Below are 19912 nucleotides of genomic sequence, written 5' to 3' on the forward strand. Positions count from 1 at the left end.
TCATTCACAGTATTTCCAAATTCGGTCCTTGTTAAAATTCTTGGTCAGTGAACACCATTTTTTCCCAAATGCTTCCCCATGGTCAGTACAATCCCAGTAGATCAAGCGTCTGTACCAGAAGGGAAACACACAGCTTGCAAAATCTGCAGAAGAGAAAGAGGAAGAAGCAGTCTGAGTAAGAAACCTTTCTAATTTGCACCCCCTCCACCACACCATGAACACACATGCACACATATGCACACACGTGCACACATGCGCACACATGTGTGTGCATGCACGTGAACAAATGTGCACACACACATGCACACTCACAAAGACATACATGTATGCACACATGTGCGCACACACACACACATGCAAATACACACTTTTGCTTCCTATTCAGTATCATCTGCTCTGCCCTATTTCACCAAAGGCACATGGGAACAATATTGGTGGGGGATTCAGATCCCATATTACTTTGATGTTCTACCAAAAAGATTCTTTTCAAAATAATGTGGTCGAAATGCTCATCTCTTTGGTGCAATGTGATTTTTATATCGTAAGAAATTGAACATCTTTTATTTTCACAATTTAATTGGCTATGGATTCTATTTTCAGAACCCTCTTGTGCTTCTCCCCACATCCCAGCCTCAGAGACCAAGATTACTGCTCTGAGGTATTTAGAGGCAGGACACTCACCTTCGGCAGAGCAATACTTCCAGTATCCTTCGTAAGTCTCATTTAACGAGCACCACTTGTGTCTTGACTTGGACCTGATGCAGTCATAGTAGGTTCCGTTTTTATAGTGGAATGGAAAGACACACTCCCCATCTAGAGAAAACAAAATTCTTCCTCTGTTTCCGGGTGTGTTGAGAGAGAGGTTATCAAGCCACTGTCTTCCTAGGGGCTGCTGCCCTTTGAAATCAGAGTCATTGGCTGTGACTGTAGTAAATGTTATTGTGCCGCTCAATAGCAGAGCTTTGGCTCTCTAATGACAAAGGTCTTTTGTTTTATATTGCTGCCCCTGCCCTACTTTTTTCCCAGGGTATAAACAGTCTCAAAATTTTGCTTAGCATTTGCTCCAGTTTCAGAAATCTCTCGTAAGCATAGAAACATAAATGTGGGCATTTATCTACCAAACAATTCTTCCCCCCTGCCCCTGGATCTCTTATTTTCACTTCCTTCCATCATCTCTCTTTCTCTCCTTCTCCCAGACAACTATACATGTGTGTATGTGTGTCATCTGGGTATATATATGTTGTATGGTTATACATATATACTTATATATGTTACATTGTTTTATATATATGCTGTATGGTTAATACAGGATATATATAGTTATATGTGCATACACACAGACACACATGCATGATTTTTTGCCACCCTTCAAAATACATAAATGTGGGCATTTATCTACCAAACAATTCTTCCCCCCGCCCCTGGATCTCTTATTTTCACTTCCTTCCATCATCTCTCTTTCTCTCCTTCTCCCATACAACTATACATGTGTGTATGTGTGTCACCTGGGTATATATATGTTGTATGGTTATACATATATACTTATATATGTTATATTGTTTTGTATATATGCTGTATGGTTAATACAGGATATATATAGTTATATGTGCATACACACAGGCACACATGCATGATTTTTTGCCACCCTTCAAAATTAATCATATTTTATAATTGAGTTTCCAACTTAACACATCACAGAAATCTTCTTAAAGTGATTGTGTCGCTTTAACTTCTTCATGGCTCACTGCAGCCTCATTCTCCTGAGCTCAAGCGATCCTCCCACCTCAACCTCCAGAGTAGGCTGGGACTACAGGTGCATGCTACCATGCCCAGCTAATCTTTAAATTTTTTGTAGAGATGAGATCTCACTATGTTGGCCAGGGTGGCCTCAAACTCCTGAGCTCAAGCATCCTCCTGCCTCAGCTTCCAAAAATGTTGGGATTACAGGCATGAGCCACTGAGTCAGGCCTTAACTTCTTTCTAATGCTGATTCACGTTCTGTGATACGGATTCACCACAATTCATTCAGTATTTCCACATTCAGATTTTTCCCACTGTAAATACAGCTGCAGTAAACATTTCACGCATTTAAATCCTTATGTACTGAAGCGTTTGTTTCTATAGAATCTCCAAAGCAAGGTTACAAGGACAAAGTGTATATACAATTTTAACATTGATGAATATTGCTTTGTCAAAGAAAATGGCAATTAGTCTTTCCCACAAATTGTGCTCCTTTACCTGAATTTTCATTAGCATGAAGCATTTGCACACTTTAAAAATGTTTACCTGTATTACAGACGATTTCTGCCTTGCTTTAAAAGATCTGCTGGTCCTTAGGCCACACATACATTTTCCATTTTCTTCTTAAATTAAACAATTTTGTTCCTTTTACGTTTAAAATTTGATTAAGCTAGAATTTAGTTTTGTATATGATGCAAAAGGGCAATGCAACTTTATTTTCTTTCAAACACATTTAGTAATGACAGATTGATGATGAAATAAACCACCTGTACATTTAAATGGTCATGCTTAAAACCATGGATTATTCTAATATATCCTGGGATCCATTCTATATTTGCTCTAAAATTTCTTGAAATTACTAGAGAGGTAAGGAAGCATGGTGGTAAAATGAGCAGACTCTGGAAACAGCAAGTATCACAAAATATTTCTTCCTTTCTTCTCTCCTCTTCCTCCTCCTCCTCCTTCTTCTTTTTCCTCCTCTTCTTCCTTCCTCCCTCCTCCTCTACCTCCTCCTCCTCCTCTTCCTTCTATCTTTCTAGGCTGATTCCATGTTGTTTATATTACAGTATTTTAGTATGTCTAAATATCTGATGAGACGAAATATTTCTCTACTCCAGCACTTTGTTCATAATATTTCTAATTATTATTGGATTTTTTTCTATATAAATTTTAAAATCTGTTATTTCTTGTTCAATTGGCAGAAATTAAAGAGTAGACACATTTAGTGCTGATGAAAGATCAGAGTGACTTCTATACCTCTCTTTTCTTTATCTGTTTACAAGGCACTTATATTACATTTTATATAAGAAGAAAATATTATTTTTTTTTACTGGAAAAACATTACTGATTCCCCCATTTTTACAAAATTAAAAGAAAATACACATTAATAATCAAAGTTTTCTGATCAACTTACCTTCAATTTCTGGAAAATGACTTATAGTTTCTGAAAAATAAAATTTAGAGCTGACATTTATTCCACTATTATTAGGCTTTAAAATGTGCTCTTATGTAAAATAAAATTAAATAAAAATATTAGTTTGGGAAAGAGTGATATTGTTATGGTATGTTTTCCATCCAAGAACATGGCAATATCTCTTTTTCAAAATGTATTTTTTTGCTCTTCAATATGATTTTCTTATTTGTTCTATATAAATCCTACACATTTCTCACTGATTTAATTCCAAAGTGCTTTTTTTTGGTCAATGATGTTAAACAGAATGTTTTCCATTTCCATCAATATCCAGTTGGTTCTTACCAGTATAGAGAAAAACTATTGACTGGTGTATGTTTATCTTGTATCCAGCCACATAGCCATATTACTTTATTAAAACTAATAATTTTTATTCATGTTCTTAGGGATTTAAAGTATACAATCATAAAATAATTTTGCCTGTTATTTTATATAGATTTTTTCCTTTTTACAATATCACTTATGTTAGAACCTAAAATAGTGTTAATGTAACACCCCTGTGCTTTCCTAGTTTTAATTGGAATGACACTTAGATTAAGAATGTTTATTTCAGCATGGTTAGTATTAGTTTAAAAAATAAGAATTAATTAAAAATATTAATCCCTGAGAGAATATTAAAATGAAATTGACTTTATAATATCAAGTAGGCATTAATAAAGATGAGCATATAAATAGATATGGAAAAATTTGTACTTCATTTTTAGGTGGCAAAAGGCATTTTCTATTTCATTATTTTCCATAATACTTGATTTTTGCTAAAAATCACATTATGAAGTTACATGTAATGAAATGTTTAATCACCCAAAAGTAAAATTAACAGTAAAATTATGATTTATCACTTCTTCTTCCTTTTTTTTTTTTTTTTTGAGACGGAGTATCACTCTGTCGCCCAGGCTGGAGTTGGGTGGCGCAATCTCGGCTCGCTGCAAGCTCCGCCTCCCAGGTTCAGGCCATTCTCCTGCCTCAGCCTCCCAGGTAGCTGGGACTACAGGTGCCTGCCACCACGCCCAGCTAATTTTTTGTAGTTTTTTAGTAGAAACGGGGTTTCACCATGTTAGCCAGGATGGTCTTGATCTCCTGACCTCATGGTCTTCCCGCCTCAGCCTCCCAAAGTGCTGGGATTCTTCTTTTTTCTTAACATTTTTAACAGGAATTTACTTAAATATAAGTACATAAAATAGTAATCTTTAATGAAAAATATGATTTCTTACCAGGAAAGGGAATATTCAATGGTTTCATGTTTTATTGCAGAAGTTTTAAAAGAAACCCCAATAAAAGTTTTTTGATCAACTTACCCACAGTTGATGACAATTCATCTGAAAGACACAATTTTGAACAAATATTTATGTCACTTTAAAATAAAAGAAATGAAAAGATTTCACCAATTTCTATTCTAGTAAGAATAATACTATTTTGAAAGTTAGGCAAAACTAAGTTAACTAAGTTAACTTTGGTTCAATAGAGCTTATTTTTGGTAGTGTGATTGTGGGTGATTTCTTATTTTTCTTTTGCTTTAACTGTATTTTCCAAATATTATTAAAGGATAGGAATGATTAAAATTATTCTTAAAAAATTCAGCAGGCAAAGGAAATTATTTACTTTTCTCACATTTTTTTTTTTTTTTTTTTTTTGAGACGGAGTCTCGTTGTGTCTCCCAGGCTGGAGTGCAGTGGCGTGATCTCGGCTCACTGCAAGCTCCGCCTCCCGGGTTCACGCCATTCTCCCGCCTCAGCCTCCCAAGTAGCTGGGACTACAGGTGCCCGCCACCACGCCCGGCTAGTTTTTTGTATTTTTAGTAGAGACGGGGTTTCACCATGTTAGCCAGGATAGTCTCGATCTCCTGACCTCGTGATCCACGCGCCTTGGCCTCCCAAAGTGCTGGGATTACAGGCTTGAGCCACCGTGCCCGGCCACTTTTCTCACATTTTTCTATAAAATAAACTACTTCATCATAGGTTTCTGATATGGAACACTATAGGTTTTTATTTTTGTCACCACTTCTCACTGAATACCTGAATTCTACTATTAGAGATTCATGTCTTTAGAGTTATCACTTTCAAAATGGAAACTTCTTCCTCTAGGAGGGAAAAATAAGAATGATACCTCTGAGGTATGTAGGAAATGCAAATAAATGCTCTGAGCATCTTCTCTATCCTGCGTACTATATTTTATTTAACTTATCAGAACAATTTTGTGAGGCAAGCATTGTTTCCATCATCTTACAGACAAAGTTCAGAAATGTTAAGTTCCATTAAATTAAAAAAGTTAAGCATATGGCAATTCAATTCGAATCCTCCCTGGAGAGGTTGGTTCAGGAGGAAGTAACAGCCCAAACCCTGACACAGGCTCAACCACTGACCAACCATCTGCCCTCAGTTTACTCTGCTATAAAATGGAGAGAGAACATTAGGATGTCAAGTCCTCCCCAGTCTGAATATCCTAATGTTCTTAGAACGAAGAAAATTGCCTGATAGCTTTACTTTTTTTTTTTCCTTAAAGCAGCATTTTTCAATCATTGTTCCTTCATGAACCATTAAACCTGTAATATTTACCTCCCCCTCCTTAGAACTTGAATTTTTTGTTTTGTTACTTTGCATGGTTCCTGATGAAGTGGTTTTATGCAAAGGCTATTTGATTCAAAACCAGCATGTGTTTAGTTAAATATTAAATAACTGTTACAAAGTTCATTTAATTGAGGCTTTAAGAATAGTCATAACTTTAGGATGAAATACAACGTAGAATGAATTGTAGAATAAATACAGAGTGAAAGATTTGATTTTTTTCCCAAATAGCCCATGATAGATGATACTTAATAATCATTAAAATGATGTAAGATAGAAAAGCACAGTTTACCAACAAGTAAATTTACAAATGTCATGTTTGGTTAAGAGAACATACACATACTATAATGTAATTTGCAGATATCTCTCATATTAAAGCATTATAACTCAACATAATCTGTGTTCATAACTAGTTCATCAAATTTGTAGATTACACTTAAAAGAGCAATGACTTAATTTTTTTATTTTTTGAAAAGATTTTTGCAAAAGCCATGATTTTAATTCTGAATTTGTTGTGTATATTTTATTTATTACTGATTATTTTGCTATTTGCTCATGTTTATTCTTTCCACAGGTTTGTTTTTCAGCTAAATTGTCCTGGCTGCCATTGTGGCTTGAAATTAAAACGTTTTTCCTTAGGCATATATTATTTAAGAAATAGTTATAATGGATCAGCACAATGGTTCACAAGCTTTGTTGCATATTAGAATCACCAGCTGAGTCTCCAGCCTCTGCCTCCCAAGTAGCTGGGACTACAGGTGTGCACCACCACACCTGGCTAATTCTTGTATTTTTGGTAGAGACAGGGTTTTGCCATGTTGGCCAGGCTGGACCCAAACTCCTGACCTCAGGTGATCCACCCGTCTTGGCCTCCCAAAGTGCTGGGATTACAGGTGTGAGTCACCATGCCTGGCTTGAAGAAAACATATATATATATATTTAATTTCAAAGGATTAAGAAGGGCCCCTAAAAATTAATATAGTCCTAGAATTAGTCTTAGAATACTTATACAAAACTGGCTTTCTTTATGATCCTTTGAGGAAAGTGTAAAATGGAAGAAGACAAAGCTATGCACTGGAAAATCATAACAATTTTGTCAGAAAAGTCCTGCATCCCAATTCTTTTCATTCTCAATAACTCACCTTTTGTCATAATTCAAGCTAAATTCTGTTACAATATATAAGGTTTTTAAAAATCCCCTGATTTGAAATAAAAATGAGTCTCACTTTTTCAGATAAACCCAAATCAAAATTGTTTTATACAACCATAAAAAATAACAAAATCATGTCTTTTTTAGCAACATGGATGCAGCTGGAGGTCATTATCCTAAGCAAATTAATGCAGAAACAGAAAACCAAATACCACATGTTCTCACCTATAAGTGGGAACTAAACACTGGGTGCACAGGGACACAAAGATGGGAACAAGAGACACTGAGGATTACAGAAGTGGGGAGGTAAGGAGGGGACCCAGGCTTGAAAACTACCTATTGATGGCTGCGCGCAGTGGCTCACACCTGTAATCCCAGCACTTTTGGGAGGCTGAGGTGGGTGGATCATGAGGTCAGGAGTTCAAGACCAGCCTGGCCAACATGGTGAAATCCCGCCTCTGCTAAAAATACAAAAATTAGCCGGGCATGGTGGTGGGCGCCTGTAATCCCAGCTACTTGGGAGGCTGAGGCAAGAGAATCGCTTGAACCCGGGAGGCAGAGGTTGCAGTGAGCCAAGATCGTGCCACTGCATTCCAGCCTGGGCAATACAAGACTCTGTCTCCAAAAAAAAAAAAAAAAAAAAGGAAAAAAAGAAAACTACCTATTGGGCACTATGTTCATTATTTGGGTGATGGCTTCAACTGAATCCCAAACCTCACCATTTATGCAATATACTCATGTAACAAGTCTGTACATGTACCCCCTGCATCTAAAATAAAAATTTTTTAAAGAAAAATCTTTTGAAAGAAGCCAGAGGGGGAAAAATACCTTACCTACAGAGAAGCAAAGATAAGAATTGTATCCAACTTCTCTCCAGAAACCATGCAGATAAGAATGAAGCATTTAGAGTGTTGAGAGAAAAAAATCTTCAATCTAGAATTCTGTACCCTGCAAAATTATTCTTCGAAAGTGAAGGAGAAAGAAAGACAAAGATTCTCAGACAAACTCACGTTGACGGAATTTGCTACCAGAGAACCTGCCTTGAAAGAAATGTTAAAAGTTCTTCAGAGATATAAAGAGAGGAAGCACATTAGAAAAAGAGTAAGTGGACCAGGCCTGGTGGCTCACACCTGTAATCCCAGTACTTTGGGAGGCTGAGGTGGGTGGACTACCTGAGGTCAGGAGTTCAAGACCAGCCTGGCCAACATGGTGAAACCCCATCTCTACTAAAAATACAAAAATTATCTGGGCGTGGTGGTGGGTGCCTGTAATCCCAGCTACTTGGGAGGCTGAGGCAGGAGAATCACTTGAACCCGGGAGGTGGAGGTTGCAGTGAGCTGAGATCACACCACTGCACTCCAGCGTGAGTGACAGAGCAAGACTTTGTAAAAAAAAAAAAAAAAAAGGAAAAGAGTAAGTGAATGTAAATAAAATGAAAGCCTGTGAAATGTGTTCAGGAGCTTATGAAGTCCCCTGAACCTGACCACTTTTCCAGAGGATGAGCCGTGAATTTCAGCATCTTCCACAGTATGTATTGGCATCCTTGCAGTTGTCCACAGGAGGATACAGTTTATCAGACTTTATTCTTCCAAGTTATGGAGCCCCAGAGGAGGGAGCTTGGGGAAGCTGGTCAAACAGACTAGGGAAGAAAAGCTGCAGTCGCCTCCCTATCATGGGGAATTGCTGTAGCTGCTACATGGTAGTCCTACGATCCTATCTTGGCCAAGATTCTTGTTTGGATTCAAGAGCTGGGTCAGGAGTCTTCCCAAAGGGCTGCACTTGCTGTTCCATTCTATGTTCAAAGACCAGGAATACAGCACCCAAGATAGAAGTCAAAAGTTTCAAATCTGGAGAATGTCAGAAGGCCTGGAAGAGCACTGATGAAGAGCAGTAACAATGAACGGGGAGGAGTTGGGGTCCTCGGGTACCAAACCATGGGAGGCTCATCCCACAGACAGGAGAGACACGTGGCCTCTGTGACTGCTTCTTCCTTGGTTTTGTGTTGTAGAAATTTACTGGTCGGGCATGGTGATTTAGCTTGTAATCCCAGCACTTTTGGAGGCTGAGCCAGGAGGATTGCTTGAACCCAGGAGTTTGAGACCAGCCTGGACAACACAGCAAGACCCCATCTCTACAATAAATAAAGACACAAAAATTAGCTGGGCATGGTGGTGTGCGCTCTGTAGCCCCAGCTACTTGGGAGGCTGAGGCAGGAGGATCACTTGAGCCTGGGAGGTCAAGACTGCAGTGAGCCATGATTGTGCCATTGCACTCCAACCTGGGTGACAGAGTAGCCCCTATCTAAAAAAAAAAAAAAAAAATCTAGACAAAGTACCATAGACTGTTTGGTCTGGAGCAATAGACATTTATTGTCTCATAGATCTGGAGGCCAGAAGGCCAAAATGCCAGGGTTGGTTCCTTCTTAGGAGCTCAGAGGAAGAAACTGTTCTGTGCCTCTCTCCTTGCTTTTGGTGTCTGCTGGCAGGCTGTGGCATTCTGTGGCTTGTGGCAGCATCACTTTAATCTCTGCTTCTGACTGTGCATGGCTGTCTTCCCTGTGTGTGTCTGTTTCCTCTTCTTAAAAAGATACCAGTCATTGGATTAGGGTCAACGCTTACCTGTTATGACTGCATCTTCATTAAGTATGTCTGCAAAGACCTATTTCAAATACAGTCATATTCACAGATCTCTGGTAAACATGAATTTTGGAAGGACGCTCTGCAATGCAACCCCAGACAGTGAGGATGAAGACGAAGAATTTGAGCATCACTAGACAATACAGTTTGTGGAGGCTAAAGCACCTCTGTCTTGGATGCTAATTCACCGTGTTGGTGTCTGATTAACCCCATTCTCAGAACGTCCCTAAAATTTCTATTTTATCTACTATTCTTTGTGGAAGAACATGTACTACATGTACTTACTTTTTTTTTTTTTTTGAGACAGAATCTCACTCTGTCACCCAGGTTGGAGTACAGTGACGCTATCATAGCTCACTGCAACCTTGACTTCCCAGGCTCAAGTGATTCTCTTGCCTCAGCCTCCCAAGTAGCTGGAACTACAGGCACGTACTACCATACCTGGCTAATTTTCAAAATTTGCTGTAGAGACTGGGTCCCACTATGTTTCCCAGGCTGGTCTCAAATTCCTGGGCTCAAGCAATCTTCCCGTCTTGACCTATGCCTGGCCAGAACATATATTTACTATTGATCCTTTCCTTAGGTCAAAACAACCTTGATCAAAGAACCTTTAGGCAGGGCTGGGTGTGGTGGCTCATAGCACTTTGGAAGGCAGAGGTGGGCAGATCGCTTGAGCTCAGGAGTTTGAGACCTGCCTGGGCAACTTGGCGAAATCTTCTCTCTACCAAAATTACAAAATAAAATTAGCTGAGCATGGTGGTGTGCTCCTGTGGTCCCAGTACTGGGAGGCTGAGGTTGCAGTGAGCTGAGATCACGCCACTGCACTCCAGCCTGGGCGACAGACTGAGACCTCGTCTCGAAAAACAAATACAATAAAATAAAATTAAAAATTAAAAAAAAATTAAAAAGGAGAAAATCCTGCCATTTTCGGTAACATGGATGAACCTGGAGGATATTATGCTAAGTGAACCAAACCAGTCACGAAAGGACAAATATTGCATGATTCCACTTGTACGAGATGTTTAAAGTAGTTAAACTCACTCTGTGACTATCGACCTACTAAATCCAAACCATTATCCTGCCTCTTTAATACTGTAATAGTACTTTTGGTACTGTAATAGTAGTAATAATGACATAACGATAACAGTTCCGTTCTGAGCGTCACACATGCTAACCCATTTAATCTTCCAGCAACCCTGGGAGGCAGCAAGAATCATGATCCTCCTGTTTCAGATGTGGGAACTCATAGCTATCCAGGGCTCAAAGTCTTGCTCGAGGCCACGGGCTAAGCTTGGTTGGAACCCGGAGATGCTGGAGGGAAAACTGGTCTCCTAAGCTTGCCAGGAGCGGAGTAGAGTGGGACGGAGGAGGCGAGAGGAGCCTTTAGTTCTTGGTGAGCAGGGATGCGTGAGAGCTCTTAGCTATGGTTCCTCCTCATCCTCTTTAAAACAATGGCTCTTGCAATGCAAGATTCCCATTTTAACACAAACCCTTGTTGACATCAAACGACCGGTTGGCGGGCAGTCCCTCCACACCAAAGCCTGAAATGCCAAATGGCAAAAGGGAAAACCCCAGCGTTTTGGGTTCATGAAGCATGGATCTACATACCTGGACAGTTCTCCCTGCAAGGGACCCCACTCCCACGTAATCCCTTAGACAACCCATCAACTTGGAATAGTAATTACATTTTGGACATGGCAAATTTTTAGCCCTGGAACAAGATCACCCAATCAAGTCCTTTGTGAAGTCTTGCCAGTTCCACCACTTTTTCTTTTTCAGGGCAGGCGTATAGCCGATTCAGCATGTGCCACACACACGGTCTGTTTCCTCTTCTGCCTTGCCACTAGATCGTGCACTAGTGGGAAGAGATGGGGGTGCATATCGTATGCTCATGAGTGGAGATGCTCATGCTGTTTAGTCTCTGCATCCTGTGCATCTAGCAAACCTATCAGGTCACTGTTTTTATTTTTTGTTTGTTTGTTTGTTTTTGAGACCGAATCTTGCTCTTGTTGCCCAGGCTGGAGTGCAATGGCGTGATCTCAAATCACTGTAACCTCCGCCTCTTGGGTTCAAGCGATTCTCCCGCCTCAGCCTCCTGAGTAGCTGGGATTACAGGCACCTGCCACCACGCTCGGCTCAGTTTTGTGTTTTCAGTAGAGATGGAGTTTCGCCATGTTGGCCAGGCTGGTCTTGAACTCCTGACCTCGTGATCTGCCCACCTCGGCCTCCCAAAGTGCTGGGATTACAGGTGTGAGCCACTGCACCCGGCCAGTCACTGCTTCTAAAACACTAAAATGCAATGCTCCCCTGATGAGGATGAGGGAGAACCGTAGCTGAGAGCTCTCATACATCCCCACTCATCAAGAACTGAAGACTCCCTTCCCTTCCTCTGTCCCACTTGACTGCTCCTGGCAAGCTCACGAGTCCAGATTTCCCCCCAGCATCTCTGGGTTCCAACCAAGCTTAACCGACGGCCTCAAGCAAGACTTTGAGCCCTAGATGTCTATGAGTTCACACCTTCCCATTCTTTGCCACGACATCTTATTATCTGCAAGCAGGATTGCTGTGGGGACCCAGTTGTGATTGTCTGTATTGAACACAACCAGTGTAAAAACCTTGCAGTTTGCTACTCAAGAAACCAGTGTAAAAAACTTGCAGTTTGCTCAAAAGAAACTCTTAAGAGACAATAGGCCAGGTGCGGTGGCTCCTGCCTATAATCCCAGCACTTTGGGAGGCTGAGGTAGGTGGATCACCTGAGGTCAGGAGTTTGAGACCAGCCTGGCCAACATGGTGGAACCTGGTCTCTACTAAAAATACAAAAATTAGCCAAGTGTGGTGGCATGCACCTTTAGTACTAGCTACTCGGGAGGCTGAGGCAGAAGAATTGCTCAAATCTGGGAGGCTGAGGTTGCAGTGAGCCGAGATCATGCTACTGCACTCCAGCCTGGGTGACAGAGCAAGACTCCATCTCAAAAAAAAAAAAAAAAAAAAAAAGAGAGAGAGAGAGAATAAGTCCAGGAGGCAGATGCAAGGGAGAGAGAGGGAGATAGTGAATAGGCAACAGTTCTGCAGATCAAAAGGAGACCAGCACCACATCATTTAACATACAGGCTAACAAGCCCGGGGCTCATGAGTTTTTATTCTCTGATGCATTATTAAGAGAAATGCTTAATCTCTAAGGCTCTGAATGGCACAAGTATTATGTGGAAAAATATGACATCCATAATTCAGGAGACCAGACATTGACAGTGGAGAAGATTTAGGATCATCTTAATTAGCTTTTTCCCACTTACCTATATTCCTTTTTATGTATCTACAAACATGATGTCTGATTAAAAAAAAAAACCTGTGGCCAGGTACAGTGTTATTTTTCAATAAGTACAAAATAATTCTGCTGGATAAGAAAGCAGTGGTCATAGTTACATTGGGAGTACCTTTTCCTTTTCTGTTCTTTTTTTAAAAAATAGCAAGCACAGTGTTATTTTTTTTTTTAATGCAAGGATGTCCTGAAGAATACTTAAAAGAAATATATGCAAGATCATTATTCTTGGTCATTCCATAAAAAATTGTTTTTGAAGCTATACGTAGTCCTTATCAAATGTGTCAGATGCATCCATAGTGAATTCCCTTCTTATTTTTATATTTTCGCTTCATCATTGTTACAGGCAATACGACTTTGGAAAAGGAATAAAATCGACTTTACAAAAATCAGTCTCATTTTCAAAACCTCTGCATGAGACATTGAAAATCTCCTAGCATAAAGGGAGGAGACGTATGGTTTTCAAGTAACATGTCACTAGGATTTTCCAATTTACATTCTTAGTCTTTCGTTCTTTTATTCGCTGAACTTTCTTATTTTTTAAAAAATATTTACCCATGGATTGTGTTTCTGACCTGAAAGGGAGAGTATCTTTTTCTTTCTTAAGGTACCTAAAGCAAGGGGGACTGTTGCCCTCTGTGGCGACTGGGATTTGATTATATACAGCAGCAGATATGCAGGACTCTGTCCCCAGCCAGGGTCACCTGGCTCCTCACCTTCTTCTAGAACGTTGAATAGACCGCCGACCACACCACCGACCACACCGCGAAACAGGCAGACCCAAACCAGTAGGAGCCCCATGTGCCGGGCCATGCTCCTGTCAGACACTCGTGGTCGACCAGCTGATCTCCAAGATTTTATAGCCCCTGGAACTAACCACAACCACTTCTCCTCCCTGTCCCTCCTCTCTTTCCCTCCTCCCCACTTCTCCTCCCTGTCCCCTCCTCTCTTTCCCTCCTCCCCACTTCTCCTCCCTGTCCCCTCCTCTCTTTCCCTCCTCCCCACTTCTTCCTTGTCCCTCTCCTTTTTTACCTTCTCCTCATCATTCTTTTTCTCCCTTCTCGTTCTCCTCTCCTCCTCCTCCTTCCTTTCCTCCTCCTTCTTCTTCCCTTACCCCTCCTCCTCCCCTCCTCCTCTTCTTCCCTCTCCTCCTTTTCTTCTTTCTTCCCCTCCTCCCCCTCCTCCTCCTCCTCCTCCCCCTCCTTCCTCTCTGTCTCCCCCTCCTCCTCCCCCTCTTCCTCCTCTTCTCCCCTCCTCATCCCCCTCCTCCTCCTCTCCTCCTCCTTCTTCCTACTCTCGCTCATTCCCCTCCTTCTCTCCCTCCTCCTCCTCTTCCTTCTTCACCTCCTCCCCCTCTTCCTCCCCCTCCTTTCCCTCTTTCTCCCCCTCCTCCTCCTTCCTCCCTTCCTCCTCTTCCCTCTTCCACCTCCTTCCCTGCCTCTTCTCCCTCCTTCCCCTCTTCCCCTTCCTCCTCCTCTTCTTTCATCTTTCATCCCCCAACTTCTCCCTCCTTCCTTGCTCTCGCTCTGCTCCAAAGTTAAGCTATCTACCTTGCATAGGAAGAAATACTTAACATAACAGACAGGGAAGATGCAGGCTGAGGAATTTCACGTCGTTTCCATGAAGAGAGAACCATCAGGGAGCCCATGAGCAGTCACAGGTTTACCTGTATCTCAGATCTTCCTGGTCTTTGTCAGCCAGGGCTCAAGAATCCCCTGGAGAGGCCCAGGGAGGTTTCTTGGAAAAGCAGGTTTGCTTCCCTAATATAAGCACCGTTGTTGGTACTCCACAAACCTTCGATGTGGGCCACTGTTCTCTGGAGGCCCTTGGCGATTAACCTAATGGGCTGCAGATGGCTTTGAAGTTCTGAGGAATAAGCGGTGCAGCGTTATGGACACCTACATTTCCAACTATGAAAAATTAGATTAATTATGAATTCTGAAACACAGTGTGTTCTCAGTTACTGTTCCTTTTTTTTCCCTTTTTTAGACAGAGTTTTGCTCTTGTTGCCCAGGCTGGAGTGCAATGGTGCGATCTCGGCTCATTGCAACCTCCGCCTCCCAGGTTCAAGTGATTCTCCGGCCTTACCCTCCCTAGTAAATGGGATTACAGGCATGAGCCACCACACCTGGCTAATTTTTGTATTTTTAGTAGAGACAGGGTTTCACCATGTTGGTCAGGCTGGTCTTGAACAAGGTGATTCACCCGCCTTGGCCTCCCAGAGTGCTGGGATTATAGGCATGAGCCACCTCACCTGGCCCTTAGTTACTACTCTTAGAAGAGGGACTGGGCACAGTGGCTCACGTCTGCAATCCTAGTGCTTTGGTAGGCTATGGTGGAGGCATCGTTTGCAACCAGGAGTTTGAGACCAGCCTGGGAAACATAATGAGACCCCCATCTGTACAAAAAAAAAAAAGTTAACAAATTAGCCGAGCATGGTGGCATATGCCTGCTGTCCCAGCACTTTGGGAGGCTGAGGTAGGAGGATAGTTTGAGCCCGGGAGTTTGAGGCTGCCGTGAGCTATCATCGCACCACTGCATTCTAGCCTGGGCAACAGAGTGAGACCCTGTCTCAGAAAAAAATTGTGGAAGACGGGCTATCTTTTCATCTCCATTTTTTTTTCCTCAGTAAGATGGAATCTCCTTTGGAAAAAGTGGCAAAAGATAGCCCTCCCCGCAACTAAACTGTCAAAAACGTCAACAACTGTCAAATTAGAAGCTCTTATGAAATAAAAGCCTATCCAAGACTTTAAAAATACCTTTGGGGAATCCTAGTCTTTGGAAATGACTGTTGCCTTCACTTATTTCTAACATTTCTTTTTTCTTTTCTTTTCTTTTCTTTTTTTTTTAGATGGAGTCTTGCTCTGTTTCCCATGTTGGAGTGCCATGGCATGATCTCGGCTCACTGAAACCTCCACCTACTGAGTTCAAGTGATTCTCCTGCCTCAGCCTCCCAAGTAGCTGGGACCACAGACGTGTGCCAGCAGACCCAGCTAATTTTTGTATTTTTAGTAGAGATGGGATTTCACCATGTTGGCCAGGCTAGTCTTGAACTCCTGACCTCAGGTGATCCACCCGCCTCGGCCTCCCAAAGTGCTGGCACCTCTTTCCTTCTTGTTTGAACATCTTTTACAGATCTTGACTATATTCTACAACATAATGGGTGGTCTTTGGCACACTGCCTTTTTGCTATTATTATTGATACTTTATGAAGACCAAGTGTGCTAAGACATTGCACGTTTGCAGAGCCACCCATCCTCGCCTTTAACATCTTTGTTTCATGTCACTCATCATTGCATTGCAAGTCATCAGTTTCCCACTCTGCAAGAATTTCTTCAATCAGTTTCCCTTTATTATTAGCCATACAAGATCCAAAAATCCCTTAGCAGATTAATGTGGGCTGGGCGCAGTGGCTCATGCCTGTAATCCCAGCACTTTGGGAGGCCGAGGTAGGTGGATCACCTGAGGCCAGGAATTCGACACTAGCCTGGCCAACCTGGTGAAACCCTGTCTCTCCTAAAATATACAAAAATTAGCTGGGTGTGGTGGTATGCGTCTGTGGTCCCAGCTACTTGGGAGGCTGAGGTAGGCGAATTGCTTGAATCTGGGAGGCAGAGGTTGCTGTGAGCTGAGGTCATGCCACTGCACTGTAGCCTGGATGACAAAGCGAAACTCCATCCTCTGACTCCAAAAAAAAGAAGATGAAGGAGGAGGAGGAGGAGGAGGAGAAGAAGAAGAAGAAGAAGAAGAGGAAGAGGAAGAGGAAGAGGAGGAGGAGGAGGAGGAGGAGGAGGAAGAAGAAGAAGAAGAAGAAGAAGAAGAAGAAGAAGAAGAAGAAGAAGAAGAAGAAGAAGAAGAAGAAGAAGAAGAAGAAGAAGAAGAAGAAGAAGAAGAAGAAGAAGAGGAGGAGGAGGAGGAGGAGGAGGAGGAGGAGGAGGAGGAGAAAGAAGAAGAAGAAGAAGAAGAAGAAGAGGAGGAGGAGGAGGAGGAGGAGGAAGAAGAAGAAGAAGAAGAAGAAGAAGAAGAAGAAGAAGAAGAAGAAGAAGAAGAAGGCGGCGGTTGATGGATGAAGAGAAAGAGAGAGGAAAACACACACACATACACCCCCCCCAATATATAGTGAGACATTCAAACAGAAAGAGAGACACTGAACAAAACCCAAAGACAGAGAAAGAGCTTCAAAGAGGAAGGAAAAGGAGGCAAGGACAGAGGGAGAAAGAGAGACGGGAGTGGAGAGATGGCGAAAGAGAGACTGAGGAAGAGAGTGACAGGGAGGGCCAGAGAAACAGCCAGTGAAAAGAGGTGAAGGCAGAGACAGACAGAGAAGTCAGGGCAGAGGAGGCCACCATGTGAGAAACCCCCAGCCTGCGAGCCTCTTATTCTGAAAACACCCAAGCCTGGGATGTGAGGATGCAGCACCGAAGAATCAATAAAACAAAGAGCCCCAGACATGCTGGGTCAAGCCCTACTCTCCCCAACAATTTGCTGTATGAGGTTCAGTAAGTCTCTGAGCCTAGCTGTGCCTCAATTCCCTTATCTGTAAAACCAAGGAGTCATACTAGGGTCAGCCGTAACACGTGGCCAACTCTGAAAGATTCCAAGAGAAGGCTTGTGGACTTCTTCACAAAATCCCAGGATGGTAGAGAATCATTTAAAAATGATGGCCTGTACTCCCAGCACTTTGTGGGGTTGAGGCAGGTGGATCACCTGAGGCCAGGGGTTCAAGACCAGCTTGGCCAACACGGTGAAACCCTGTCTCTATTAGAAATACAAAAATTAGCTGGGCGTGGTGGTGGGCACCTATAATCCCAGCTACTCAGGTGGCTGAGGCAGGAGAATCACTTGAACACAGGAGGCAGAGGTGACAGTGAGCCAAGATCACAGCTTTGTACTCCAGCCTGGATGACAGAGTGAGACCCTGTCTCAAAAATTAAAATAAAATTAAAAAAAAATAAAATAAAATGACGTATTTCAGAAGGCTAGTTTCAATTATCCCATGCTTGCCTTTTCACTAGAAAATTCTAGGGCTTGGTCGGGCACAGTGGCTCACGCCTATAATCCCAGCACTTTGGGAGACCAAGGTGGGCAGATCACCTGAAGACGGGAGTTCGAGACCAGCCTGACCAACATGGAGAAACCCAGTCTCTACTAAAAGTGCAAAATTAGCTGGGCGTGGTGGCGCATGCCTGTAATCCCAGCTACTCGGGAAGTTGAAGCAGGAGAAAGGCTTGAACCTGGGAGGTGGAGGTTGTGGTGAGCCAAGATGGCACCATTGCACTCCAGCCTGGGCAACAGAGCAAGATTCTGTCTCAAAAAGAAAAAGAAAAGAAAAGAAAAGAAAATTCTGGGGTTCTCTTTCATTGTTCAGCCGAAACCTCTCCAGCAATTCATAGCTGAATTTCTGGGAACATTCCCTCCTCTGTTCATTAATATTCTTGTCCCTGACCCCAGCCCCCGCAAGGCCCCGTCCATGTACACTTGACTGAATTTTATGGGCTTCGTGGATATGCATGGGGTTATCTCGAGGCATCATAAATTAACCACAGCTGATCTCATCCAAACTGTCTTCGGACAGTAACCCCTGATGAAGAACCCTCCTTTGAGAAACTGCCATTGTGTCCTACAGACAGGCTGGGGCCAAAGCCGTTCAACCAATCCCCAGATAATCCAGAGCTCTTGGGAGCAGAACCGTAAAGAGAGATCGTGGAGAGAGCTAGGGCCCAGAAGAACTCTCTCAAAGGTACATTTTGACCTGGAAACTTGGGAGGGTGTGAGAAGTGGGGTCTTGGGGCTCCCATAGTAAGAAAGGAAGGTCTAGAGCATCGTGGTGCACTAGAAATATAATGTGAGCCACATAAATCATTATAAGTTTTATAGCAAAAGCACTTTTAGAAAGTAAGAAAAAATAAGTGCAATGTATTTAAATAATATGTTTTGGGGAACCCATGGATATGTAAACGATTATCATTTCAACACATAATGAATACAAATTAATGAATACAAATGAATACAAATTAATTATTGAATACAAATTAATGAATAATTGCGTAAATTGTATACATTGTATAATTGTATACATTGAAAATTGTATAAATTGTATAATGAATAAATTGAAAAAATTAATGAATACAAATGAATACAAATTAATGAAATACTTTACTTTTTTTTCCTATACTTTGTCTTCAGAATCAGTAAGTATTTTACACTTACAACATAGAACAATTTGAACTTTCCCATTTCAAATGCTCAAGAACCAGAAGTAGCTGGTGGCTGCCATATTGGTTCTGGAAGGGGAAAGTCAGAGAAAGTAGGGAAGGGGGTCTTGTGGGTGAGATCCTTTCTCTGTTAATAAACTAAAGAAATGGGTTAAACCAGATTATGTCAATGATGTAATGCTAAGGAAGGTTGCCTGAATCCCAAATTTAGGGAAGAAACTGAAAAAAAGGGAACAAGTTACCTGTTAAGAGACTGGGTGAATTACTTATTAAATTCTTGGTGGTGGATTAAAATCTTCATGGTTCTATCAATTTTTGCACCGTTTCTCCAAGGTAAGGCGTACTCTCCCTATTTTAGGAAAAAGAAAGTTGAGATTCAAAAAGAGCTTACTGAGATCCTGTTGCTTCTCACTCCAAAGGCAGCCTAATATGTAATAGAAGAGGTGTGTGTGCGCGCTTAGAGGTGGAGGGAAGTCTTACACTGAAGTTCTGTTTCAGATCTGGGATCATTTGCTTCTGAGAAGCAGAAGGACTCATTATTTTGAAGCTACACTATACTCCAGTGACTTTACAGCCCCATGTGTGCCTGTAATTATCACAATGGCTTCTATAGTTGAGATTTTATTTCCATTAAACAGATAGGAATATTGGCGGCCGGGCGCGGTGGCTCAAGCCTGTAATCCCAGCACTTTGGGAGGCCGAGGCGGGTGGATCACGAGGTCAGGAGATCGAGACCATCCTGGCTAACATGGTGAAACCCCGTCTCTACTAAAAATACAAAAAACTAGCCGGGCGTGGTGGCGGGCGCCTGTAGTCCCAG

General features: G+C 41.9%; 1 protein-coding gene across 1 annotated transcript; it reads right to left on the minus strand.

Annotated features, from left to right (window-relative positions):
- LOC112611900 (binder of sperm protein homolog 1-like) lies at positions 1-13690 on the minus strand. Its single transcript, XM_025365866.1, has 6 exons — positions 13594-13690; positions 11049-11099; positions 4507-4527; positions 3155-3184; positions 682-813; positions 1-143 (listed from the first exon to the last, which is right to left on the minus strand). The coding sequence occupies exons 1-6, from the start codon at positions 13688-13690 to the stop codon at positions 1-3; spliced, it is 474 nt and encodes a 157-aa protein (XP_025221651.1).
- Between the last annotated feature and the right edge of the window lie 6222 nt (positions 13691-19912).

The sequence above is a fragment of the Theropithecus gelada genome, chromosome 19 (assembly GCF_003255815.1).
Source record: "Theropithecus gelada isolate Dixy chromosome 19, Tgel_1.0, whole genome shotgun sequence".
NCBI lineage: Eukaryota > Metazoa > Chordata > Mammalia > Primates > Cercopithecidae > Theropithecus > Theropithecus gelada.

What these genes read in the sequence shown, in the direction of transcription:
- LOC112611900 (XM_025365866.1), bottom strand. Translation starts at nt 13,690, where the DNA reads ATGGCCCGGCACATGGGGCTCCTACTGGTTTGGGTCTGCCTGTTTCGC. An exon ending in TGAATTGTCATCAACTGTGG is followed by an intron (nt 3,185 to 4,506) that starts GTAAGTTGATCA and finishes TTTATTTTTCAG; the next exon opens with AAACTATAAGTCATTTTCCA. An exon ending in TCATTTTCCAGAAATTGAAG is followed by an intron (nt 814 to 3,154) that starts GTAAGTTGATCA and finishes TGTTTTCTCTAG; the next exon opens with ATGGGGAGTGTGTCTTTCCA.